Source organism: Pristiophorus japonicus, chromosome 1 (genome assembly GCF_044704955.1).
Source record: "Pristiophorus japonicus isolate sPriJap1 chromosome 1, sPriJap1.hap1, whole genome shotgun sequence".
Taxonomy (NCBI): domain Eukaryota; kingdom Metazoa; phylum Chordata; class Chondrichthyes; family Pristiophoridae; genus Pristiophorus; species Pristiophorus japonicus.
Window position 1 is genome coordinate 199,322,997 of NC_091977.1, and position 25,334 is coordinate 199,348,330.

At 44.1% G+C, this 25,334-nt stretch overlaps 1 protein-coding gene across 7 annotated transcripts in view; it reads right to left on the reverse strand.

Moving 5' to 3' along the window:
- The window catches only part of LOC139268010 (ceramide transfer protein), a 188,789-nt gene that overhangs the window by 105,986 nt on the left and 57,469 nt on the right, over positions 1-25,334 (reverse strand). For all 7 annotated transcript variants that reach the window (XM_070886009.1, XM_070886026.1, XM_070886003.1 and 4 more), the window contains exon 3: positions 5,564-5,680. In XM_070886009.1, the coding sequence (XP_070742110.1) occupies positions 5,564-5,680 (117 nt within the window). The remainder of the gene's footprint in view (positions 1-5,563; positions 5,681-25,334) is intronic.

The following is a 25,334-nucleotide window of genomic DNA, read 5'->3' on the forward strand; positions in this document are numbered from 1 at the left end:
GGGCGCCTGTTTTCCGTGCCGAAAACTGCGCCTAAAAAAAAGTCCGATATTCTCGAGCTCCTTGGAGCTCGATGTCTGCTTGGCGCAGCGCGCTCTTCGCAGCAGGGGGCGGAGCCGAACACTCGCGCCGATTTTCGCAGCAGGGGGCGGGTACAATTTAAATTAGCCTTCGTGGTGCCGGCAACCCTGCGCATGCGCGTTGGAGTGTGCGCGCATGCGCAGTCTCTCACAAACATTGGCACTCGGCCATTTTTAAAAGGACTGCAGAAAAAGTGAAGATGTTTCTTGGACCCCTGCAAAGGCTTGTAATTTAATTTTTTTTGATATTTCTGTGTGTGAGTGCTTTTAGCAACACTGCTGAATAAATCACCTGCTGAAACCAGTGAGTTCAGCTTTTCACTGCTAAACTTGCAGAACCGGTGCTGCATTGGTGCATGCAAATTAAGGACTGTGTGTTTGGAGAAATAAGAGTGCCAATTCAACTTTGCAATGGATCAACGTTCACCAAGAACAAAGAATTTCTTGCATGAGGAAGTGGAGATATTAGTCAACGTAATTGAGCAGAGATGGCAGGAGCTAGATACCAGCAACAGAGATCGCATAAAAGTGCCACCAAAAGAAAAGAAGAAAGTTGCAGAAGATTGCTGCGCAGTGGTGCATACCAGGAGATCTGGAAGTCAGTGTAAAAAGAAATGGCACGACCTTGGTCAAGTAGTTAGTGTAAGTAATATTTCCCATTTTTAATTTAATCGTAATTGTAACCTGGCTATCTGTGTGTCCCACCTTGCAGACTGACACACTAAAAAGTAATATTTTACTCTTTGCAGAAGAAATTGGCCCACAACAAAAGGGAGGCAACTCGTTCAGGAGGAGGCGTGCCCAATCTGCATCCACTGACACCCTTGGAGCAAAGGGTAGCTGCTATGATGCGTCGTACATGGAGAAAAGCAATCGGTACAGCACAAGCTGGGCCCGCACGCGAGGAAGAGGGTAAGTCCTGAAAATGCATCGTGGCCCTTTAGATCGACCTGCTGCCTGGCCTGCTATGTGTGAGAGTACTCATGCCACCCATCCGGCCCCCTCCCTTGCGGTGGACGGACGATATGATAGATGATATATGATAGATGATATGATATATGATAGATGATGATCCTGAGGGTACAGAACAAGAACCAGTACAACCAGCTGCGGACGATCCAGACTGGATGATGGCAGCGATGACTGAAATGTCTGCAGGGGAGAGCTTCCAATTCAATGTTTATATGAGCCCCCATCAAGGGGCATCAGAGTTTCAACCCCGAGCATAGGTCTTGGTTCCACCTTCCATGGTTTCGCTTCCAATGTTGCGGGTCCCAGTGGTGCTGCTGGTATAATGCAGCATTCTACAGTCAGTGCACTACCATCCGAGCCTGCGCCTCCCTCTCGCATAGGTTCTGGTTCCACCTACTATGGTTTTGATTCCGACGCTTCGGGTCCCAGTGTTGCTGCTGATATCATGATACCATTCGTCCAACATCCCAGCCCACGGCTCGCACTCGAGTGCTGTCGTCTGGAACACCGAGCGTCCTACCGTTCCAGCCCGAGCCTCTCCCTCCAGTTCTGCTGTCTGCAACACAGAGCGTCCCACAGTCCCAGCCCACGCCTCCCAGTGTAGTGGTGCCATAAGGAAGACCCAGGCAGAGGAGGAGATGGAGATTGGAGACACGCCCTCCTGAGATGCAGCGTGCAACAGATGTGACTCAGGTTGTGGCACTGGGTATGGAGGCCAATGAGCTTACCCGATCACTCATCGGTGGCGTCAGTGCAGTAGGTGAAGAGTTGACGGTCCTGACGGGAGAAATAGCAGTAATGACACGGGAACTTCGGGTGGGAATGTCCGAGGTAGTGCAATCGACGGCACAGGCCGTCAGGGAGGGCATGCAAATGACAGCACAGGCCATCAGGGAGGGCATGCAAGTGTCGGCACAGGCCGTCAGGGTGGGCCTGGTTGAGGTAGCTGCTGCAAGGGCACACAGCCCAGCCAATCAAATGACACCCCCATGAGGAAGTGAACATTCACTGAGATATGGATGAGACATGGTTGCAGCCTTTCTTTGCTGCTTTTGTTCTTGTTCTTGATGTAGCTGTAGTAGCGTTTTTCAAATTGAAATTGTTTTGTAAGTTTTGTAACTTTACAACATAAGTGATCTCAGGGTTTTCAAGTGATCTTATAGTGTAAATGCTCTCACATTCTGTAAATTATTTAATTTTGCACCTAAAAAGTGATCCTGAAGTTTAAGTGTTCTTCAGAGTGTAAAATTTTTCACAAAGTGTTTTGTAACTTTACAAGTTTATAAGTGATCTTAGAGTCATATTAAAAAGTATAGTTTGATACAACAAATATTTTATTACAGTGACGTTAACTTTTCAATAAAATATTTTTTCATTAAAACTGTTTCATGTTCCATTAACACAATACACGTAGGAACAACTGCAAAGAATAAACATGTCCATATGCAAAAGTGGTCGCAGAGCCCTCAGGCATCAGTAGTTGAAGTGTTCACGGATGAGCTGCTGGCGCAAGTCTCGAGCAATCGTTAAAGGGGCACGATGGATGGCCCTCCTCCGACCTTGTGCTTCGGCATCAGGCACTTGCATGCTTTCCTGATTGTCGTTATCATCCACATCCTGGTCTTCCGTAATACTATCATCATGCACTGGACCCTCACGTCGATCTTCGGGTTCCACTCCCAGCTCCTGCTGTCTCATGATGGCTAAGTTATGAAGCATGCAGCACACAACAGTGAAGTGACCGACAATCTGAGGAGAGTATAGCAGCTGTCCTCCGGAATGGTCCAGGCATCGGAATCGCTGTTTCAATATGCCAATGGTCCTCTCAATGATGCTGTGCGCCATGTTGTATTGACGGTCAGCTTCTGTCCGTGTCACGCATATGGGCGTCATGAGCCAGGTGGTCAGGCCGTACCCTTTGTCTCCCAGTAGCCAGCTCTGCCCTTCTGGCTGCTGCTCAAACATGTCAGATAGAACGCTGTCGCGTAGGATGAACGCATCGTGGGTGCTGCCAGGGTATCTCGCATCGACTGACATGATACGCTGCTTGTCGTCACACACGAGCTACACATTGATCGAGTGGAAACCTTTCCTATTTTGGTACTGCTCAGATTCCTCCACAGGTGCTCGCAAGGCTATGTGGGTACAATCAATGCAACCCTGTATCTTTGGGAAGCCGGCAATCCTGAAGAAGCCCACAGCCCTCTCATGGATCGCTTGTGCGGTCATTGGGAAATTGATGAAGTCATTCCTTTGCGCATAAAGTGCAGCCGTGACCTGGTAAACACAGGCATGTATTGCACGTTGAGAGATGGCACACACATCTCCAGTTGTAGCCTGAAACGATCCCGAGGCATAGAAAGAAAGTGCAGCTGTTACCTTCACTTCAACAGATAAGGCAGTTGTCCTTCTGCTTCTGGACTGCAAATCTGCTCTCACCATATCACAGATCTCTGACAACTTCTCTGCGAAAACGCAGCCTTTTCACACAATCAGCCTCGCTCATGTCCAGGTACGAGCGCATGGTTCTATATTGTCGACGTGGGTAAGGTCTCCTGCCCATCAACCTACGGGCTACGACGTTCCTGGTGCGGTGAGCTCTAATCAACTCTCTCCTGTGCAGTGAATTGATGGCAAACCATTGCATAATACATGGTGTTGACAATGCAACACCCATTCTGCAAATTTAAATGTAAAACTGTCGATGTGGCTGCCTCTCCCTGTCCAAATGGCCTCAGTCCCCCTCACAGCTCGAAGGCTGCTGCTGTATCTTCGGCTGCCGTCGAGCCACTGACGCCGCCCCTAAAGCGTGGCCGAATGGCCTCAAGCACCATAAAGAGCTGCGAGTGTCAGGTGTTGATTCTTCGGCTGCCGGCCAGCCACTGACGCCGCTGATATCTCATGGCCGAATGGCCTCGGGTCCGTCCGGTGTTGCTTCTTCGCGGCCAGCCACGAAGAGAATGAAGGCCTGCCTCAAGCACTGCAGCTCAGCTCGAAGCTTGCTGCCGCTGCCGTCGAGACACTGACGCCACACCCCTGCCTGTCTTCAACATGAAAGGCCTGCCTGAAGCACAGCAGCTCTAAGGCTGGTGCTATTTCACACAGGTAGGAACATGGTTTATTTAATCTTTTCTTTGCTTATAAATTTTTATTCAGGTTGGATTTATTTGTATAATATTTATACAAGTATAACTAAGGATTGATTGTAGAATTTAATGACTTCCCTTCCCCCCCCCTCCTCCTCGTTCCCTACGCCTAATTTGTAACCTACGCCTGATTTTCTCAAGTGTCGACAAGGTTTTTTCGAGCGTACAAAAATCTTCACTTACTCCATTCTAAGTTAGTTTGGAGTAAGTTTTCACTGACGAAACTTTGAAAACAGGCATAAGTGGCCGGACACGCCCACTTTTGAAAAAAAAATTCTGTTCCAAAGTGAAACTGTTCTAACTGACTAGAACTGGAGCAAACTAAATGCCAGAGAATTCCGATTTCGAAGATACTCCGTTCTACACCAGTTGCTCCTAAAAATCAGGAGCAAATCATGTGGAAACTTGGGGCCGAAGTGTCTTCTACCATGAAGATCAATACAAACTATTTGTTCAACGTCTGCCATTCCCTGTTCTCCATTATTAATTCCCCAGTCTCATCCTCCAGGAGACCAACATTTACTTTAGCCACTCTTTTCCTTTTTATGTACCTGTAGAAACTCTTGCTGTTTTTAATCTTTCGTGCTAGTTTACTTTCATAATCTATCTTCCCGATCAATCTTTTTTTTTAGTCGTTCTCTGCTGGCTTTTAAAAATTTCCCAATCCTCTGGCCTCCCACTAGTCTTGGCCATATTGTATGCCTATATTTTCAGTTTGATTCTCTCCCTTATTTCCTTAGTGAACCACGGATGGTTATCCCTTCTCTTAGTCTTTCCCTCGCATTGGGATATATTTCTGTTGGAGGTTATGAAATATCTCCTTAAATGTCTGCCAATGCTCATGAACCATCCCATTCTTTTGTCTATTTTCCTAGTCCACTTTAGCCAACTCTGCCCTCATACCTTTGTAGTCTCCTTTTAGTCATCTTGTTTTCCACTTCTTCCCTCTCCCCAACTTGGCTTCCACTTATTGTCTATTTCTTTACTATCATAATCTTTCTTATGCAAATGGTATTTTAAAAGGCACCCAGTTCCATACAGTAAAGGATCACACAACAATTTATATCAAGACTCAAAAATTTCTCACTAAATAATCAGAAGGACTGTCACCATTCGAGTGCCTTCAAAGTTTTCATGGGTAAATTAAAAATTCAACTTGTCAGGCGTGTTTCACTAAATTTTGTGTCAGATTTTGAGCTGTTGAAATGTGTTCAGAATTGACATTATACTTCAGTCCCTTGAACACAGAAATAAAATTAAGAAACCCACAATTACCACAGGACTGAACAAAATATGATGTATATGAGTGTTTCACAGATTTTTTTTTTAATTCAAGCATTACATCTACTTGTAAATTCACATTTTACCTTGTGTTGTTCAATAGCCTCTATCCATTGCTGTCGATGGTCCGGGTCTTGAGCACGAAGGTACCACACACTGTCATTCACACTAATATCAAAGCGACATTCATCAAACTCATGGGGCTGTGGAGAAGATTGACAAATCATGAGAACTGAACTGGATTAATGTAAGAGCATGCAGATGAGATGACCAACAAATATACAATATTTCCTCATACTTTGTGAAAGCAACATTGCTCCAGAAGCAAGAAATTAGTACTGTATTCCACACAAATTATATAGTTCCTTAAATAGCATTTTCACAACTGTAGACCTGCAGAAGCAGTCACATGCAATTTCAAACTACTATATTAAGTAAAATAATTTAATTCTTTCTCAGGATCTTATAAACGCAGACCCATAATATAATTTTACTGTGTACATCAGTCTTGGCAATTGAGCAGTCTCCAGAGTGAAACAAATCAATGTCAGGGCAGATATTCTTGGTCAAAGTAAATTCAAGGTGGCCCAACAAGTACTCGGACCAAGTGAAAAAGCATTTCAATTAGAGATCACATGAGCAGCACATGGTACAATAAAAAATGTATGAAAAATTAGTAAACTGATCTGTGCTTGAATATAAGGATGGGCATTAGCTCAAAAAGGTTAAAAAAACACTCCCGCTCAAAAGGCTGCATGAACACAAGTTCAGAGCTACTTTTAAATTAACTCTTGCATCTATGATCAGTTTTCATCAATCCAGAGTCACAAGACTCTCAGCACAAAAGCAAAATACTGCAGATGCTGGAATCTGAAATAAAAACAAGAGAATGCTGGAAATCTCAGCGGGTCAGGCAGCATCTGTGGAGAGAAATCTCTCCAGACTCTCAGCACATTGGCTTATTAATACCCATCACCACGTGGTGCTAGCATTCTGGTTTCGATTAAATTTTCTTCATGGCCAGTTCTTAACCTTAACCAGATCATCAAGGAAGAAATCTCTCAAAGCTAGGTTTTGGCATAGGAAGAAAAAACTAACTCAAATTGACCTGCTGCCCCCAGTTAATTTAAGACGAACAATATGCAGATCTGCAAGGGAAGAACTTATATAACTATAACAATTTTAATACAATGTGCATTGATGTAATGTGATCTATTGTCAGAGTTATTACAATGAGATTACAATAATTTTGTATTGCTATTAAGAAAATAAGATTGCAAGTTTAAGTAAAACTGCAATATTATACAGATAGGATTCTTGTAGGTTTAAGCAGAGACAAACGAGCAAGCTAGCTTAGTTAATTGGACAGCTAGTAAAAACTGGTTCCCAAAACAGGCCAGTGGTGAAGTCAGTAAGGAACAGCATAAAGAGGGGGCTTGGTGCAGTCTTGCTCAGAGTGCAGCAGCAGGTCAGAGTGCAAAGTTAAGAGTTTGGTAAGTGGGAGAGTTCGGCAAGTGGGAGTGGGAGGTGTTGCTTTGTCTTGTTTTCCCCACCAGTGCTGACTCCCCAACCTGGGAGGAAAAGAAAACGAAGTGTGACGTCACAGCAAGAAGTTCGGGGACATTGGAGCGGCCTACAAAGGCCAGCTGGTGCAGCTGCTGCAGGGAGAGAAGGCAAAAAAGTAGAAAGAAATCGAAAGGTGACGTCACAGCCAAGGGAGTAAGTGATTGGTGAGTAGTTTATTCTTTTTCTTTTCTTTATCAGTAAGTAACCTTTAGCTTTGTTATTGCCAAATTAAGTTAATCTAGGGGTTAAGTCATGGCAGAAGAGCTCGGACACGTGTTAAGCTCCTCCTGTACTATGTGGGAAGTCAGGGACGCTTCCAGTGTTCCTGACGACTACATATGTGGGAAGTGTATCCGGCTGCAGCTTCTGACAGACCACATTGCAGCACTGGAGCTGCGAGTGGATTCACTCTGGAGCATCCACAATGCTGAGAATGACGTGAATAGCACATTTAGTGAGTTGGTCTTACCGCAGGTAAAGGTTACACAACCAGATAGGGGATGGGTGACCAACAGGAAGAGCAGTGGAAGGAAGGTAGAGCAGTGGAAGGAAGGTAGTGCAGTGGTCCCCTGCTGTCATCCCCCTGAAAAACAGGTACACTGCTTTGAGTACTGTTGAGGGGGATAACTCATCAGGGGAGAGCAGCAGCAGCCAAGCACATGGCACCGTGGATGGCTCTGCTGCACAGGAGGGCAGGAAAAGAGAGCGCGCGCTCTAGTGGTAGGGGATTCTATTGTAAGGGGAACAGACAAGATGTTTCTGCGGCTGTAACCGAGACTCCAGGATGGTATGTTGCCTCCCTGGTGCAAGGGTCAAGAATGTCTCGGAGTGAGTGCAGGACATTTTGAAGGGGGAGGGTAAACAGCCAGTTGTTATGGTGCACACAGGTAAAAAATGGGATGAGGTCCTACAAGACGCATTTAAGGAGCTAGGAGTTAAATTAAAAAGTAGGGCCTCAGAAGTAATCTCAGGTTTACTACCAGTGCCATGTGCTAGTCAGAGTAGGAATCGCAGGATAGCTCAGATGAATACGTGGCTTGAGGAGTGGTGAAGGGAGGGGAGAGATTCAAATTCCTGGGACATTGGAACCGGTTCTGGGGGAGGTGGAGCCAGTACTAACCGGACAGTCTGCACCTGGGCAGGGCCGGAACCAATGTCCGACGGGGGGTTGTTTGCAAGTGCTGTTGGGGAGGGGTTAAACGAATATGGCAGGGGGATGGGAATGTATGCAGGGAGACAGAGGAAAGTAGAATGGCGGCTGAAGCAAAAGATAGAAAGAAGAAAAGTAAAAGTGGAGGGCAGAGAAACCCAAGGCAAAAAGCAAAAAGGGCCACATTACAGCAAAATTCTCAAGGGACAAAGGATGTTACAAAGACAAGCCTGAAGGCTCTGTGCCTCAATGCGAGGAGTATTTGGAATAAGGTGGACGAATTAACTGCACAGACAGCAGTTAACGGATATGATATAATTGGCATCACAGAGACATGGCTCCAGAGTGACCAAGGCTGGGAACTCAACATCCAGGGGTATTCAACATTTAGGAAGGATAGACAGAAAGGAAAAGGAGGTGGGGTGGTGTTGCTGGTTAAAGAGGAATTTAACGCAACAGTAAGGAAGGACATTAGCTTGGATTATATGGAATCTGTATGGGTGGAGCTACGGAATACCAAAGGGCAGAAAACGCTAGTGGGAGTTGTGTACAGACCACCAAACAGTAGTCATGAGGATGGGGACAGCATCAAACAAGAAATTAGGGATGCATGCAATAAAGGTACAGTAGTTATCATGGGCGACTTTAATCTACATATTGACTGGACTAACCAAACAGGTAGCAATGCGGTGGAGGAGGATTTCCTGGAGTGTATTAGGGATGGTTTTCTAGACCAATATGTTGAGGAACCAACTCGTGGGCTGGCCATCCTAGACTGGGTGATGTGTAATGAGAGAGGATTAATTAGCAATCTTGTTGTACGAGGCCCCTTGGGGAAGTGTGACCATAATAGGGTAGAATTCTTTATTAAGATGGAGAGTGACACAGTTAATTCAGAGACTAGGGTCCTGAACTTGGGGAAAGGTAACTTTGATGGTATGAGACATGAATTGGCTAGAATAGACTGGCGAGTGATACTTGAAGGGTTGACAGTGGATAGGCAATGGCAAATATTTAAAGATCACATGGATAAACTTCAATTGTACATCACTATCTGGAGTAAAAATAAAACAGGGAAGGTGGCTCAACCGTGGCTAACAAGGGAAATTAAGGATAGTGTTAAATCCAAGGAAGAGGCATATAAATTGGCCAGAAGCAGCAGCAAACCTGATGACTGGGAGAATTTTGTAATGCAGCAGAGGGGGACAAAGGGTTTAATTAGGAGGGGGAAAATAGGGTATGAGAGGAAGCTTGCTGGGAACATAAAAACTGACTGCAAAAGCTTCTATAAATATGTGAAGAGAAAAAGATTAGTGAAAACAAAAGTAGGTCCGTTGCAGTCAGATTCATGTGAATTTATAATGGGGAACAAAGAAATGGCGGACCAGTTAAACAAATACTTTGGTTCTGTCTTCACAAAGGAAGACACAAATAACCTTCCGGAAATACTAGGGGACCGAGGGTCTAGTGAAGGAGGAACTGAAAGATATCCTTATAAAGCGGGAAACTGTTAGGGAAATTGATGGGATTGAAGGCCGATAAATCCCCAGGGCCTGATCGTCTGCATCCCAGAGTACTTAAGGAAGTGACCCTAGAAATAGTGGATGCATTGGTCATCATTTTCCAACAGTCAACCGACTCTGGATCAGTTCCTATGGACTGGAGGGTAGCTAATGTAACACCACTGTTGAAAAAAGGAGGGAGAGAGAAAACGGGTAATTATAGACCAGTTAGCCTGACATCAGTAGTGGGGAAAATGTTGGAATCAATTATTAAAGTTGAAGTAGCAGCGCATTTGGAAAGCAGTGACAGGATCAGTCCAAGTCAGCATGGATTTTTGAAAGGGAAATCATGCTTGACGAATCTTCTGGAATTTTTTGAGGATGTAACTAGCAGAGTGGACAAGGGAGAACCAGTGGCTGTGGTGTATTTGGACTTTCAAAAGGCTTTTGACAAGGTCCCACACAAGAGATTGGTGTGCAAAATCAAAGCACATGGTATTGGAGGGTAATGTACTGACGTGGATAGAGAACTGGTTGGCAGACAGGAAGCAGAGAGTCGGGATAAAAGGGTCCTTTTCAGAATGGCAGGCAATGACTAGTGGAGTGCCGCAGGGCTCAGTGCTGGGATCCCAGCTCTTTACAATATATATTAATGATTTAGAAGAAGGAATTGAGTGTAATATTTCCAAGTTTGCAGATGACACTAAACTGGGTGGCGGTGAGAGTTGTGGAGGATGCTGAAAGGCTGCAGGGTGACTTGGACAGGTTAGGTGAGTGGGCAAAGGCATGGCCGATGCAGTATAATGTGGATAAATGAGAGGTTATCCACTTTGGGGGTAAAAACAGACAGATTATTATCTAAATGGCGGCAGATTAGGAAAGGGGAAGGTGCAACGAGACCTGGTGTCATAGTTCATCAGTCATTGAAAGTTGGCATGCAGGTACAGCAGGCAGTGAAGGCGGCAAATGGTATGTTGGCCTTCATAGCTAGGGAATTTGAGTATAGGAGCAGGAAGGTCTTACTGCAGTTGTACAGGGCCTTGGTGAGACCTCACCTGGAATATTGTGTTCAGTTTTGGTCTCCTAATCGGAGGAAGGACATTCTTGCTATTGAGGGAGTGCAGCGAAGGTTCACCAGACTGATTCCTGGGATGGCGGGACTGACATATGAGGAGAGACTGGATCAACTGGGCCTTTATGCACTGAAGTTTAGAAGGATGAGAGGGGTTCTCATAGAAACTTACAAGATTCTGACGGGACTGGACAGGTTAGATGCGGGAAGAATGTTCCCGATGTTGGGGAAGTCCAGAACCAGGGGACACAGTCTTGGGATAAAGGGTAGGCCATTTAGGACTGAGATGAGGAGAAACTTCTTCACTCAGTTGTTCACCTGTGGAATTCCCTACCGCAGAGTTGTTGTTGAATATATCCAATGAACTGGCATTAAGATGGTGTTAGATATGGCCCTTACGGCGAAAGGGATCAAGGGGTATGGAGAGAAAGCAGGAAAGGGGTACTGAGGGAATGATCAGCCATGATCTTATTGAATGGTGGTGCAGGCTCAAAGGGCCGAATGGCCGACTCCTGCACCTATTTTCTATGTTTCTATTTAGAAGCACCAAATAAAGTCCTCGAAAAAGACTTGTGCTGCTAGAAATGAGCAAGAATCAGCTACCTGTAATATAACTTCAGCCAATGCATTTAACTTTGAAAATAATTCATAGTTTAAAGAAACTTAATCCCTTTGAAAGTAAGTACAATACATGACTTTTAAAAGGTTTCTTTCGTCCGACTTGTGAGCTTGCGTGAAGTTTTATAAAAAAGTTCAAATGATCAAAATCAATTAAGCGTGCTTCATAGCCATTTTTGCCAGAAACGTAATAAAATGGCTTACTACTTTTTAATACTTCACTAGTTCCAAATACAATGAAGCAAACCTAAAGTTTTTAAATAAACTAACATAAATTACACTAGCTACTTAGACTTGAAACACTTACACATTGCACAGAATCATGTACAATGAAGTCCATAAGCAGACCAAAAATTGTCACAATTCACTACTCTTATCCAAAACAACCAGAAATCACCTCTCAAAATAGTGTTATATAGCTGGAGCATTAAACCACACTATCAGCCAAACACAGGGCATTAACAATTCTAATCTACAGGAATCAGTAGCAAGGCCCTGCGAGCTTGCAAAGCGGCATGCTATTTTAATCAACCCCCATTTGTAAGCATGGAAGTCTCTGGTAAGTACTGGGCGAGTATTGGGTGTAAAAACTGAAATTTAATTTAACATTTCGAATTTAACTTGGAAGTTTAAAAACTGTAAAATCAACTGTAGTCAACGGTTACGAGAAACTGCCCGACAGAATGTAAAAGTTGGGAATGAGAGAGAGTGGGAATTCGGTGCAGAGGGGAAGAAGGTGCTGCTTTTTGTCTCCAATACTTGTAATGCTGTGTGTTACAGGTAAATGTTGAATTTAATCTACCTGTACTTTAAACTAGATCAAGTAATTAGTTAAAAAAAACTATAAGCTAAATTAATTAAATACATAAACTTTAATTAATTAAATAAATAAACCATGCTTATATCGGGATGGCAGTGCAGGTTGTGTGCCACAACTGCAGCATGTGGGAGTTTGTGGAGATAATCGTGATCCCGGACGACCATGTCTGCACCAAGTGTCTGCATCTCGAGGAACTTCAGCTTAGTTGTTCAACTGGAGTCTGTGGTAAACATTGCAGGGCATCAGCGACATAGAAAGTTTCCTGGACAGTTTGATCCAGGAGGCAGTCGCACCCCTTAAGTTTGGTAGTGGTATAGGTCTGGTTACAGGAGGGTGTGACTGTGACTCAGGCAAGTAAGGGGACCCCAAGTGCAGTACTGGAGGAACCTCGGCCTTTGCCCATATTCAACAGTCATGAGATTCTTGCTGTTTGTGTGGATGAGGGCAAAATCTGCAGGGTGGATGAGCAAACTGACTATGCCAGCATGGTAAAAGAAGCTATACAACTTGGAGGAGTGAAAAGGAATGCAATAGTGGTAGGGGGCAGTATAGTCAGGGGTAGATAGTGTTCTCTGCAGGACGAGTTCCAATGACTGTGTTGCCTGCCCGGTGCTAAGGTCAAGGGTCTCTCCTCGTGACTGGAGAAGAACTTGGAATGGGAGGGGAAAGGATCCAGTTGTCATGGTCATCGTAGGAATGAATGACAGTTTGAGGAGCTAGGATCCAAATTAAAACACAGAATCTCAAAGATAGTAATCTCTGGATTTTTACCTGAGCCATGCACAAATTGGCATAGGGACAAGCAGATTAGAAGGTTATATGCGTGGCTGAAAGAATGGCGTGGGAGGCAGGAATTTCAATTCATGGGGCATTGACACCAGTGCTGGGGAAAAGATTCTGTTGTCTCAGAACAGGCTCCACTTAAATTAAGTTGGGACCAGCGTCCCGGCAAATCGAATAACTAGGGCAGCAGATAAAGCTTTAAACTAATGAAGTGGAGGGTGTAGGCAGACTCAGGAAAGGATAAATTCAAAAACAATGAGAAATGTCAAGGCTGTAGAGCCAAGTAGTGATTTAGGGTAAAAGCAAGCAGAGTGGGTCAGGAAAGGACAGACAGCCGAACAAAACTAATAGGACATCAGTGACTATGGTGACATCAGGGAAAAATATAAAAAAGTTAAAGCTAAATACGCTATATCTGAATGCGTGAAGCATTCACAACAAAATAGATGAATTAATAGAACAGATAGAAATAAATGGATTTGATTGAACAGCCATTACGTAGATGTGGTTGCAGAGTGACCAAGGTTGGGAACTAAATATTCTAGGATACATGACTTTTAGAAGAGATGGGCAGAATGGAAAAGGGGAGAGGTGGAAGAGGGTAGTCCTGATAACAAGGGTGGGATAAAGATAGTGCAGAGAAAGGACCTTAACGCAGAAAACCAAGATGTACAATCACTTTGGGTGGAGCTCGGAAAGAAAAAGGGGTAGTAAACACTGGTGGGAGTAGTTTATAGGCCCGTTAACAGTAGTCGTCAAGCACAGTATAATTCAAGAAATTGGAGGTGCAAATAACAAGGGTTGTACAGTAATCATGGGGGACTTTAATTTTCATATAGACTGGGCAAACCAAACTTCCAGTAATAGTGCAGAGGATGGGTTTCTAGAATGCATTCCAGGTAGTTTTCTGGAGGAGTATGTTTAGGAATCAATTAAGGAACAGGCTATTTTAGATCTACCTTTACGCAATGAGACAGGGTTAATTAATAACCTTGTAATAAACGAGTCTCTGGGATGCAATGATCAGAATATGATAGAATTTTAAAGAGCTTTGCGAGCGATTTATTTATATCCGAAACTAGGGTCTTAAATCTCAACAAAGCAAACTACGTAGGTTCGAGGGGCAAGTTGGCTCAGGTAGGTTGCAAAATTAGACTAAATAATATGACAATGGATAAGCAATGGCAAATATTTTTAAAAATTCATAATTTACATCAAATATACATTCCATATGCAGGCCCGGATGAAATGCATCTCAGGCTGTTGAGCGAAGTAAGAGCAAATAGCAGAGGCCTTGACCATGATTTTTCAGTCGTCTTTGGATCTGGGCATGGTGCTGGAGGATTGGAGATACCCTTCTTTAAGAGAAAAGGATAGGCCAAGTAATTACAGGCCCGTCAGCCTAACCTCAGTGGTGGGGAAATTATTGGAAAAAAATCCTGAAAGGCAGGATAAATCTACATTTGTAAAGGCAAGGATTAATTAGGGACAGTCAGCACAGATTTGTTAAGGGAATATCGTGTTTGACTAACCTGATTGAATTTTTTGAGGAGGTAACCAAAAGGGTCGATGAGGGTAGTGCGTACGATGTAGTATATATGGACATTAGCAAGGCTGTTAAGGTCCCACATGGTAAACTGGTCATGAAGGTTAAAGCCCATGGGATACAGGGCAAAGTGGCAAGTTGGATCCAAAATTGGCTTGGAGGTGGGAAGCAAAGGGTAATGATTGATGGATGTTTTTGTGACTGGAAGTGGGGTTCTGCAGGGCTCAGTACTGGGTCCCTTGCTTTTTTGGTACATATCACCTACTTCGATTTGAATATAGTGGTTATGATTAAGAAGTTTGCAGACGACACTAAAATTGGCTGTGTGGTTGATAATGAAGAGGAAAGTCATGGGCTGCAGGAGGATATCAATCTACTGGTCAGGCGGGCAGAGCAGTGGCAAATGGAATTTAATTCAGAGAAGTGTGAGGTGATGCACTTTGGGAGGGCTAATAAGGAAAGGGTATACACATTAAGCGGTAGGCCATTTAATAGTGTAGATGAACAAAGGGACCTTGGAGTGTTTGTCCACAGATCCCTGAAAGTAGGTCAGGTGGATAAGGTGGTTCAGAAGGCATTCAGAATGCTTGCCTTTATTGGCCGAGGCAGAGAATATAAGAGCAGGGAGGTTATGCTTAAATTGTATAATACTTTGGTTAGGCCACAGCTGGCGTACTGCATGCAATTCTGGTCGCTGTTTTATAGGAAGGATGTGATTGCACTCGAGAGTGTGCGGAGGAGATTTACTAGGATGCTGCCTGGAATGGAGAATAGAAACATAGAAAATAGGTCCAGGAGTAGGCCATTCGGCCTTCGAGCCTGCAGCACCATTCAATAAGATCATGGCTGCTCATTCACCTCAGTACCCCTTTCCTGCTTTCTCTCCATTCCTCTTGATCCCTTTAGCCGTAAGGGCCATATCCAACTTCCTCCTGAATATATCCAACGAACTGGCATCAACAACTCTCTGCGGTAGAGAATTCCACAGGCTAACAACTCAGTGAAGAAGTTTCTCCTCATCTCAGTCCTAAATGGCTTACCCCTTATCCTTAGATTGTGACCCCTGGTTCTGGACTCCCCCAACATCAGGAACATTCTTCCTGCATCTAACCTGTCCAGTCCCTTCAGAATTTTATATGTTTCTATGAGATCCCCTCTCATTCTTCTAAACTCCAGTGAATACAGGCCCAGTCGATCCAGTCTCTCCTCATATGTCAGTCCTGCCATCCCGGGAATCAGTCTGGTGAACCTTCGCTGCACTCCCTCAATAGCAAGAACATCCTTCCTCAGATTAGGAAACCAAAACTGAACACAATATTCCAGGTGAGGCCTCACCAAGGCCTGTGCAGCTGCAGTAAGACCTCACTGCTCCTATACGCAAATCCCCTAGCTATGAAGGTCAACATGCCATTTGCCTTCTCCACCGCCTGCTGCACCTGCATGCCAACTTTCAATGACTGATGTACCATGACACCCAGGTCTCGTTGCACCTCCCCTTTTCCTAATCTGCCGCCATTCAGATAATATTCTGCCTTCATGTTTTTGCCACCAAAGTGGATAACCTCACATTTATCCACATTATACTGTATCAGCTATGCATTTGCCCACTCACCTAACCTGTCCAAGTCACCCTGCAGCCTCTTCGCATCCTCCTCACAGCTCACATCGCCACCCAGCTTAGTGTCATCTGCAAACTGGCTGGGTTTGTTCTCATTGGAACAGAGGTGGTTGAGACGAGACCTCATTGAGGTGTACAAAATATTAAGGGGCCTGGACATAGTGGATAGGAAGGGCCTACTTCCATTGGTGGAAGGGTCTATTACGAGGGGGCATAGTTTTAAAGATGATTCGTGGAAGGTTTAGAGGGGATTTGAGGAGGGGCTTCTTTACGCAGAGTGTTGTGGGGATCTGGAACTCGTTGCCTGGAAGAGTGGTGGATGCAGAAACTCTCACCACTTTTAAGAGATGGTTGGATGGGCATTTGAAGTGCAGCAACCTGCAGAGTTACGGACCTAGAGCTGGTAATTGGGATTAGACTGGATGACCTTTCGTTGGACGGCACAGATATCGTGGCAAGTACAGCAGGGAATAGAATACGGCCAGGATGATCTCCTGGACTAGTTTTGATCGCCTGGATGGGTCGGAGAAGAATTTTCCCAGATTTTTTCTCCCTAAATTGGCCTAGGTTTTTAATCTGGTTTTTGCCTCTCCCAGGAGATCACATGGCTCCAGTTGGGGTGGAGTGTAGAATGTTTTAGTGTAAGGGGTGTCGCAGTTGTGTGAGGCGGACTGGTTGAGCTGGGTGCTCTTTGCCTTTCCGTCACGTTCGTAGGTTTATGTAACCTTTAAGGCTGCTGACCAAGGGCCGTGCAGCTGTTGGCCGGCATGGACACAATGGGCTGAAATGGCCTCCTTCTGCGCTGTAAATTTCTATGTTTCTATGTCGGCATAAAAACGCCACTGGAAAAATGGTCCAACCATGGCCAACAGAAGTTAAACATAGTATTAGATTAGAGAGGCTTATAATGTTGCCAAAAATAGTAAGCCAAGGCACTTAGAAAATCATATGATTGGGCAGACGGATTTATGAAAGGGAAATAGTGTTTGACAAATTGAACACAGTTTTTTAAAAACTAGCAGCATAGATTAGGGGGATACCAGTGGATGTAGTTTATTTGGATTTTCAGAAAGCATTCGATAAGGTGCCACACGAGGTTATTACACAAAATGGGATTTGTGGTAATATGTTAGCATGGATTGAGAACTGGTTCACGGACAGAAAACAGTAGGAATAATCAGCTCATTTTCAGGTGAGCAAGCTGTAATTAGTGGGGTAACGCAAGGATTCGTGCTTGGGCTTCAGCTATTTACAATCTATATCAATGACTTAGATGAGTTAATGTATCCAAGTTTGCTGATGATACAAAGCATGGTGGGAAAGAAAGTTGCGAGGAGAATGCAAAGAGGCTGCAAAGGAAAAGAGTCAGGTTAAGTGAGTGGGCAAGAACATGGCAGGTGGAATATAATGTGGAGAAATGTGAAATTATTCACTTTGGTAGGAAAATACAAAAAGCAGAATTTTCTTTATATAAATGGAGCGAGATTAGGAAATGTTGATATTCAGAGGAACCTGGGTGTCCTTGTACATGAATGTTGCCACCAAGGGGCAGCATGCACATGAGAAATAAGAGGGAGCCAAGGATAGATCCTTGGGGGACACCAGAGGCAATGGTGTGGGAGCGGGAAGAGAAACCATTGCTGTAATTCTCTGGCTATGACTGGATAGATAAGAATGAAACAAGACGAGTGCAGTTGAGAATGGATACAGAAGGATTGTAAATGTGGCAGAGGGATGGAGATAGGGAATCATGGGAAAATGGCTGAAGAAATGTCAAGATGCAGACATTGCAGAATCGACAGAAAAAAAAAGGGGGTTACTGAGAGTTGAGGTTAAACACAGGTCACGGGAAAGAAAAAGCAATCACAGATAGGAGAAGGTAATGTAATGGTTTTCACTAAGAAGGAGGGGAGAATAACGTAATGCTTTTTACTGATAAGAGGGAAATAGGTTTTACTGATAAAGAAGAATTTAATGAGGCTATAAACAAGCTGACCTCGGGGCCAGCTCTAATTAGGAGACCTCCTCGCCTGCCATTGGACATACTCGGGGGGGGGGGGGGGGGGGGGGGGGAGGAAGAAAGGGAGTGGACAGACCAAGTGCTAATCAAATGTGTTAGGTTTTGAAAATGTATAACTACTGTGCTTTTCGCACTGTAAAGGGGCTTGTGCAGAGGAAGGTAAACAGGCTCTAATTGAGAGTGTTCCTTTGTCTTGACAAGTCCCAGCCAGAGAATCTTCAATAAAGGTCTTTTACAGAAAAGGCAAGAAGGTGTTCACGTCAGTGTAGTCGCTGAAACAGATTGAGGGAAAAAGAAAACGTATTAACACAGTTCCACCCAGTTGGACGACAGAGAGGCATCGGAGGAGGATGGTATCGTTAACCTTGTCAAAGGCTGCAAACAGGTCGAGAAGGACGAGGAGAGATAGTTTACCTTTGTCACAGTCACATAGGATGTTATTTGTGACTTTGATAAGAGCCGTCTTGGTACTGTGGCGGGGCGGAAAACAGATTGGAGGGATTCAAACATGGAATTCGAGGAAAGATAGGCACGGATTTAGGAGGCGACAGCACATTCCAGGTTTTGGAGAGGAAAGGGAGGTTGGAGATGGAGCGGTAGTTTGCAAGGACAGAGGTGTCAAGCGTTGGTATTTTGAGGGGTAATGATGGCAGAATTGAAGGAGAGGACGACAATATCTGAGGAGAGTGAATGGTTAACTATATCAGCTAACACGGGAGCCGGGAAGGGAAGTTGGGTCGTCAGAACTTCAGTGGCAATAGGAGGGAGCAGAAATTGGGTCTCATGAACAAGATAAACTTTGAGAGGGCATAAGGGGAGTTAGGAGAGAAATTAAAGATGCAAGTTTAGAACTCGGGCAAGGGGGAACCTTGGAGGAAGTTTGGGCCGGTGGGCTTAGGGAAGGGAAGGTCTGTGAAGTCCATGAGCTCCTCGCACTTATTCGTGGCGAGGGTGAAGGAGACAGGGGAGAGGTGTTTGAGAAGGCAAGACAGTGTACATTTCATTATAAATAAGTTTATTAAGTACAGAATGGCTACATGCAAGTTATTATAAGACAACCTTAAGAATTCAGAAGTCATTCCAAGAACTAAGCACAGATATCTGTCCAAAGATTCGACTGCACTCTTGAATTAACTTCCAAAATTCTATTTCACACACGAGTGAACAGAAGCGAAGACTGGTTTTAAAACAGCTCTTGTTTGACAGCAATTCCGGTCAGTGCAGTCCATGCATTATGTTTAATCTATAATGTTCAAAATGATTCACAATTATGACAATTACTGTAAAAGTTGCCTCCCCAAACCAAAGTAACCAAACCACAGAGGGGAAGTCAAACAATTATAATTACGGAATGATTTCAAGACTTCAATCAGAGTTTTGAAATGTAGTACAAACTAATTGACCATCAACTCCAGTGGTCTGAGATCAAGTGGATCCTTTGCCAACCTTGTGGTCACTTAGTATTGGAATTATGTGTTACATAGAGCCTTTAATAGAAAAGTAAATTTATGAGATTTACCTGAGATAGCACTCAGGTCAGGTAACTCTTTGAAAATGCACTGTCCAAATTGCCAATTATTAAATATTGAAGTGTCAAAACTCCACAATTAACAAATGTGCTTCATTGCTTAAAAAAATTCTAATGTGTGATGTTCCATTATCTACGCATTCAGTAAATATGCTATATTTTATTGTCTCACCTATATTTAATTTTCCCACAGTAAGTTCACTAAATAGAGAGAGCAGGTAGAGGCTGTTAATACAAAGGCTTTAGAAGTCATTTTTCCCTCCAAAAAGGTTCAAACTGTGTTGAGCACAACTGTTAACCTGAAAACTACTCAAAAACCCAGATATCATGGTAGCATAAAAAAGGATGTAACTAGCAGCAAGATAGATAGAGGAACGACAGAAGAATCTCACTGTTATCAGCCACTGGGAAAGTCGTCGCTAGAATCCTCCACAACCGTCTTCTCCCTGTGGCTAAGGAGCTCCTCCCCGAATCACAGTGCGGATTTCGTCCTCTTCGGGGTACAACGGACATGATTTTTACAATGCGACAGCTGCAAGAAAAATGCAGGGAACAGCACCAACCCTTGCACATTGCCTTCTTTGACCGTACAAAGGCCTTTGACATGGTCAACCGCGAGGGACTATGGAGCATCCTCCTCCGTTTCAGCTGCCCCCAGAAGTTCGTCACCATCATCCGTCTGCTCCATGACGACATGCAGGCTGTGATCCTGACCAACGGATCCATCACAGACCCAATCCACGTCCGGACGGGGTCAAGCAGGGCTGCATCATTGCGCCAACCCTCTTCTCAATCTTTCCCCTTTTCTCAATCTTCCTCGCTACAATGCTCCATCTCTCAACAAACTCCCCGCTGGAGTGGAACTAAACTACAGAACCAGTGGGAACCTGTTCAACCTTCATCAACTCCAGGCAAGATCCAAGACCTTCCCAACCTCTGTCGTCAAACGACAGTATGCAGACGATGCTTGCGCCTGCGCACATTCAGAGACTGAACTCCAAGTCATAGTCAACATCTTCACTGAGGCGTACGAAAGCATGGACTTTACACTAAAATTCCTTAAGACAAAGGTCCTCCAACAACCTGACCCCACCACACAGCACTGCCCCCCAGTCATCAAGATGCATGGCGCGGCCATGGACAATGTGGACCACTTTCCATACCTCGAGAGCCTATTATCAGCAAGGGCAGACATCGACAACGAGATTCAACACTGCCTCCAGTGCGCCAGCGCAGCCTTCGCCCGCCTGAGGAAAAAAGTGTTCGAAGATCAGGCCCTTAAATCTGCCACCAAGCTCATGGTCCACATGGCTGTCGTGATACCTGCCCTCCTGTATGGCTCAGAGACGTGGACCATATTCAGTAGACACCTCAAGTCACTGGAGAAATATCACCAACGATGTCTCCGCAAGATCCTGCAAATCCGCTGGGAGAACAGATGCGCCAATGTTCACGTCCTCGATCAGGCCAACATCCCCAGCATCAAAGTCCTGACCACATCGACCAGCTCCGTTGGGCAGGCCACATTATTCACATGCCTGACACAGCACTCCCAAAGCAAGCGCTCTACTCGAAACTCCTGTACAGCAAATGAGCCACAGGTGGACAGAGGAAAAGTTTCAAGGACACCCTCAAAGCCTCGTTGATAAAGTGCAACATCCACACCAGCACCTGGCAGTCCTTGGCCAAAGACCGCCCTAAATGGAGGAAGTGCATCCGGGAGGGCACTGAGCACCTCGAGTCTTGTCGTCGAGAGCATGGAGAAAACAAGCGCAGGCAGCGGAAGGAACGTGCAGCAAACCAGTCCCACCCACCCTTTCCTTCAAGGACTGTCTGTCCCACTTGAGAGACTGTAATTCCTGTACTGGACTGTTGAGTCATCTAAGAAATCACTTTTAGAGTGGAAGCAAGTCTGACTCGATTTCAGGGGAGTGCCGATGATGATGATGAGATACAGAATCCATATGGATTGAGTTCAAAGATAAGAAGGGATCCATCGCCCTAAATAAACCACCAAGTAGTGGAAAGGAATTAGAGCAAGAAATACGTAGTCAAATCTACAAGGTGTGTAGCAGGCACAGAATAATCATGGGAGATTTCAACTATCCCCAAATAAACTGGTAGAAAGAAGTCGCGAAAGGAGAAAATTGAATCAGTTTTTAGTCTATACAGTTCTCCTTAGTCACTCAGCATGCAAGAAGTCCAACAAGAAAATAATCACTGCTAGATTTTGTAATGGATAATGAACCAGAACAGATAGGAAAAGCAAGAGTAGGAGAGCATTAGTAGTCATTATCACAACACAGTAAAATTCAAGATTAGGATAAACAGTGGCGTAAGTTGGCAAAGACTAAGCAACTAGATTGTAAAAGAACAAATTATGAGGGAGTGAGGGTGGAACTAAAGGAGGTAAACTGGGAGAAAATCTTGAAAAACAATGACAAAAAAAAGCGGGAAAAGTGGAAAATCAAGATAAATATATTCCACTAAAAGCCAAAAACAAGCAAGCTGATTATAGGGCAGTATGGATGAATAAAGAACTAAAGGAAAACTTGGATTTAAAGAAAAAGACACAAGAAGTAATTAAATATTAAAGGAGAGGACTAAAGGGAATACGAAGAACTTAGTAGAGAAGTTACAAAATCAAATTATCAAGGAATACAAAAATAAATAAGTGTTCTATACAAAGAACAAAGGGAAATTAAAGTAGGACTAGGGCACTAAAAGATGGGCACGATCAACTCGCAGGTAATGACAAAGGAATGGCAGAAGTATTGAATAGTATAAACTAAGGCGAAGTCGTTAAAGAAGATAACAAAATAGACAATTCACTAGGAGGAGGAGCTTAAAAGAGAGTAATACAGTTTTAATACAGTTGGGATAAAAAGGGAAAAAAATAAATTGTTGACTAAGTAGCAAAGCTAAGAGGATCAAACCCCAGGTCCGGATGGTATGCACCCATGTATACTCAAGGAAACCAGGGAGGATATATTAAAAAAAGTTCTGAAGAAGAGGGGATAGTGCCAAAGGACTGGCAGACAGATAATGTTCCTATATGCACAAAAAGGGAGATAGCACAAAACCAGGGAACTACAGACCAGTCAGCTTAACGTCAGTAGTAGGAAAGATACTGGAAACTATACAAAAAATGATAGAAGAGCATCTGGATAAAGAAAAGAAAATGATAAAGTCAGCATGGATTTCGAAAGGCTAATTCATGCTTTACTAACCTGGTAGAATTCTTTGAAGAGGTAACGGAAAGAGTAGACAAGGGTACTGCAGTTTATTCGTTGATTTTCCAAAGGCCTTTGATAAGTTAACACACGGTAGGCTCATGAGAAAGATTAGGGCATGCGGAGTCAGGAGACAAATAGCTGAATGGATAGCAAATAGGCTAAAAAAATATAGAAAGCAGAGAGTAGGGGTAAAGGGTAGTTGTTCAGATTGGTAGAAGGTAGAAAGCAGTTTTCTACAAGGATGAGTGCTGAGACCACTGTTACTCACAATTTACATTAATGATTGTGACTTCGGAACAAAACTCAATCTCAAACACGGGGGAAGAATGAAACATAATACAAGAAGCCATTAGAAAACTTGCAGACTAAGTAGTTCAGTGACAAATGAACTTTTAACAGATAAATGTGAGGTGGTGCACTTTGGCAAGTAAAATAGGATCACCGACACCGTAGAAAATAAGAAACTGAATGCCGTAGAAAAGTAAAGAGACCTAGGGAGACAGCTGAATAAATCAATTGCTAACAAAGTACCGGGATTTATTTCTGGAGTTATAGAATTCAAAAGTGGTGAAGTTATATGACCTTGGTCAGGCCGCACTAGAGTACTGTACTGTACTCCATACTATAAAAAAGGACATAGAAGCACTGGAGAAAGAGCAAAATGGATTTATACAGCTAGTACCAAAAGTGAGAGATTACAGCTATTGGAAAAGATTGAATAGGTGAGAGCTTTTTTCCTTTGAAGAGAGAAGATTTAGAGGTGACTAGACAGAGGTCTTTAAAATTATGAATGGGCTGGGCAGGGTAAATGTGGAGAGAAAGTTTCCACTTGTGGGAGAATCCAAAACTAGAGACCAGGATAGTTACCAATAAATCCAATACGGAAATAAGGAAAAATGTCTTTACTGCAATATGGAACCTGCTATTACAGGAAGTGGTCGAGAAAAATAGCTTAGATGCTTTCCATTAGGAAACTGGGTACATGAAAGATAAAGGAATAGAAAGATATGCTGAAAAGCTGAGATGAGGTTGGTAGAATGGGGGAAGACTCATATGGTATTTTAACACCAGCAGACGCATTGCACCAAATAGCCTGTTGCTGTGATATCTATTCTATGCAATATTGGCGTGACGTCCGAAATCCAGAAATCTCGGGACCAAGGCCATTCTGATTTCCGGATTTCAGAACATCTTTTTGCCTGGGCCGAGGAAGGTAGGTAGGGAAGGGACGCTGGAGGTCCTGGTTTCGGGTGGGGGGGGGGGGGGGGGGGGGGGAGATGTCGGGGAGGTCAGGCTGTGGAAAGTCGGGCCGAGGCGGGTGGCCGGAGAGGCCAAGCAAGGTTGGCTGGGCTGAGCCCGGGAGTTCGGGCGGTCGGAGGTCCGGCCGCGGCAGGGTCCGGATTTCGGAACACTTTCCGGTTTCCGGACGACCCCGCCACAGATCGGCCCAGTGTCCACATTCCGGAACTCTGGATTTTGGACGTCGCACCTGTATATATAATTACTAACCAACATAATGGCAGTCTATTTGAATTCCAACATGTAGCGCTATGAAATGCTTGGTCATTTTGAGACTTTACTTCAAGAGTTGTCCCAACCTCAGCACTCCCACAGTGAGTCAGTGAAAATGGTAGCAAGTCATGACCAGCCACTCCTGAACTACTTTGCAGCTAGCTATACTTGCCAGGACATTATCCACCCACCTCACTGATCAGAAATCTTTAGGGCCAGGGCAGGGGGGGGATGGCGGGCGGTGTGAGAGAAATAAGTTATTTTTGCATTTCCAGCCCCCTCAAACTTTGGAATTTTCACCAACAAGCACCAAACCTCGACAGTGAACTTCAGCATTTGAAAACTGCTTTAGCAAACAAAGACAACATTTTATCGTGACCATGGGTTTGGAGAATCAGGTCAAGAGACTCAAGTGGTTAAACAATAACTTCCATTTGTCAAAAGCGATTAAGCAATTCATAGCTCCATTGCTGATCGAACACAAAAGCAAGAGAAAACTCCCATTGATGAAAACATGCAAGTTATGCATGCTCTTTGCCATTGTTTTACAAATATAAAAATTAAGACAGATAGAAAATTAACAGCTGGTTCATAGGGCTCAATTTTCCCCTGTGATTTGCGCCATTTTTTTTGGAGCATGCTGCCTTTTTTGGCCTTTTTTTTTTAAATCACAGTTTCCTCAATCAATTTGCATCAGTGCAACACAGTTCTGATTTTTTTCAGGCAAAAGGGGCATAGCCTGCCACCCGGGCCAATTCTGGCCATTTAGGCAAGTTTGGCCAGCTGAGAGTTACTCCAGTTCTGCTTAGGCTGGTGTATGTGGCCTCTGCAGAAAAAGTTAAAGATATCGGCGCAGGTAAGTGCAGCAGATGCCTGGACAGCAGCA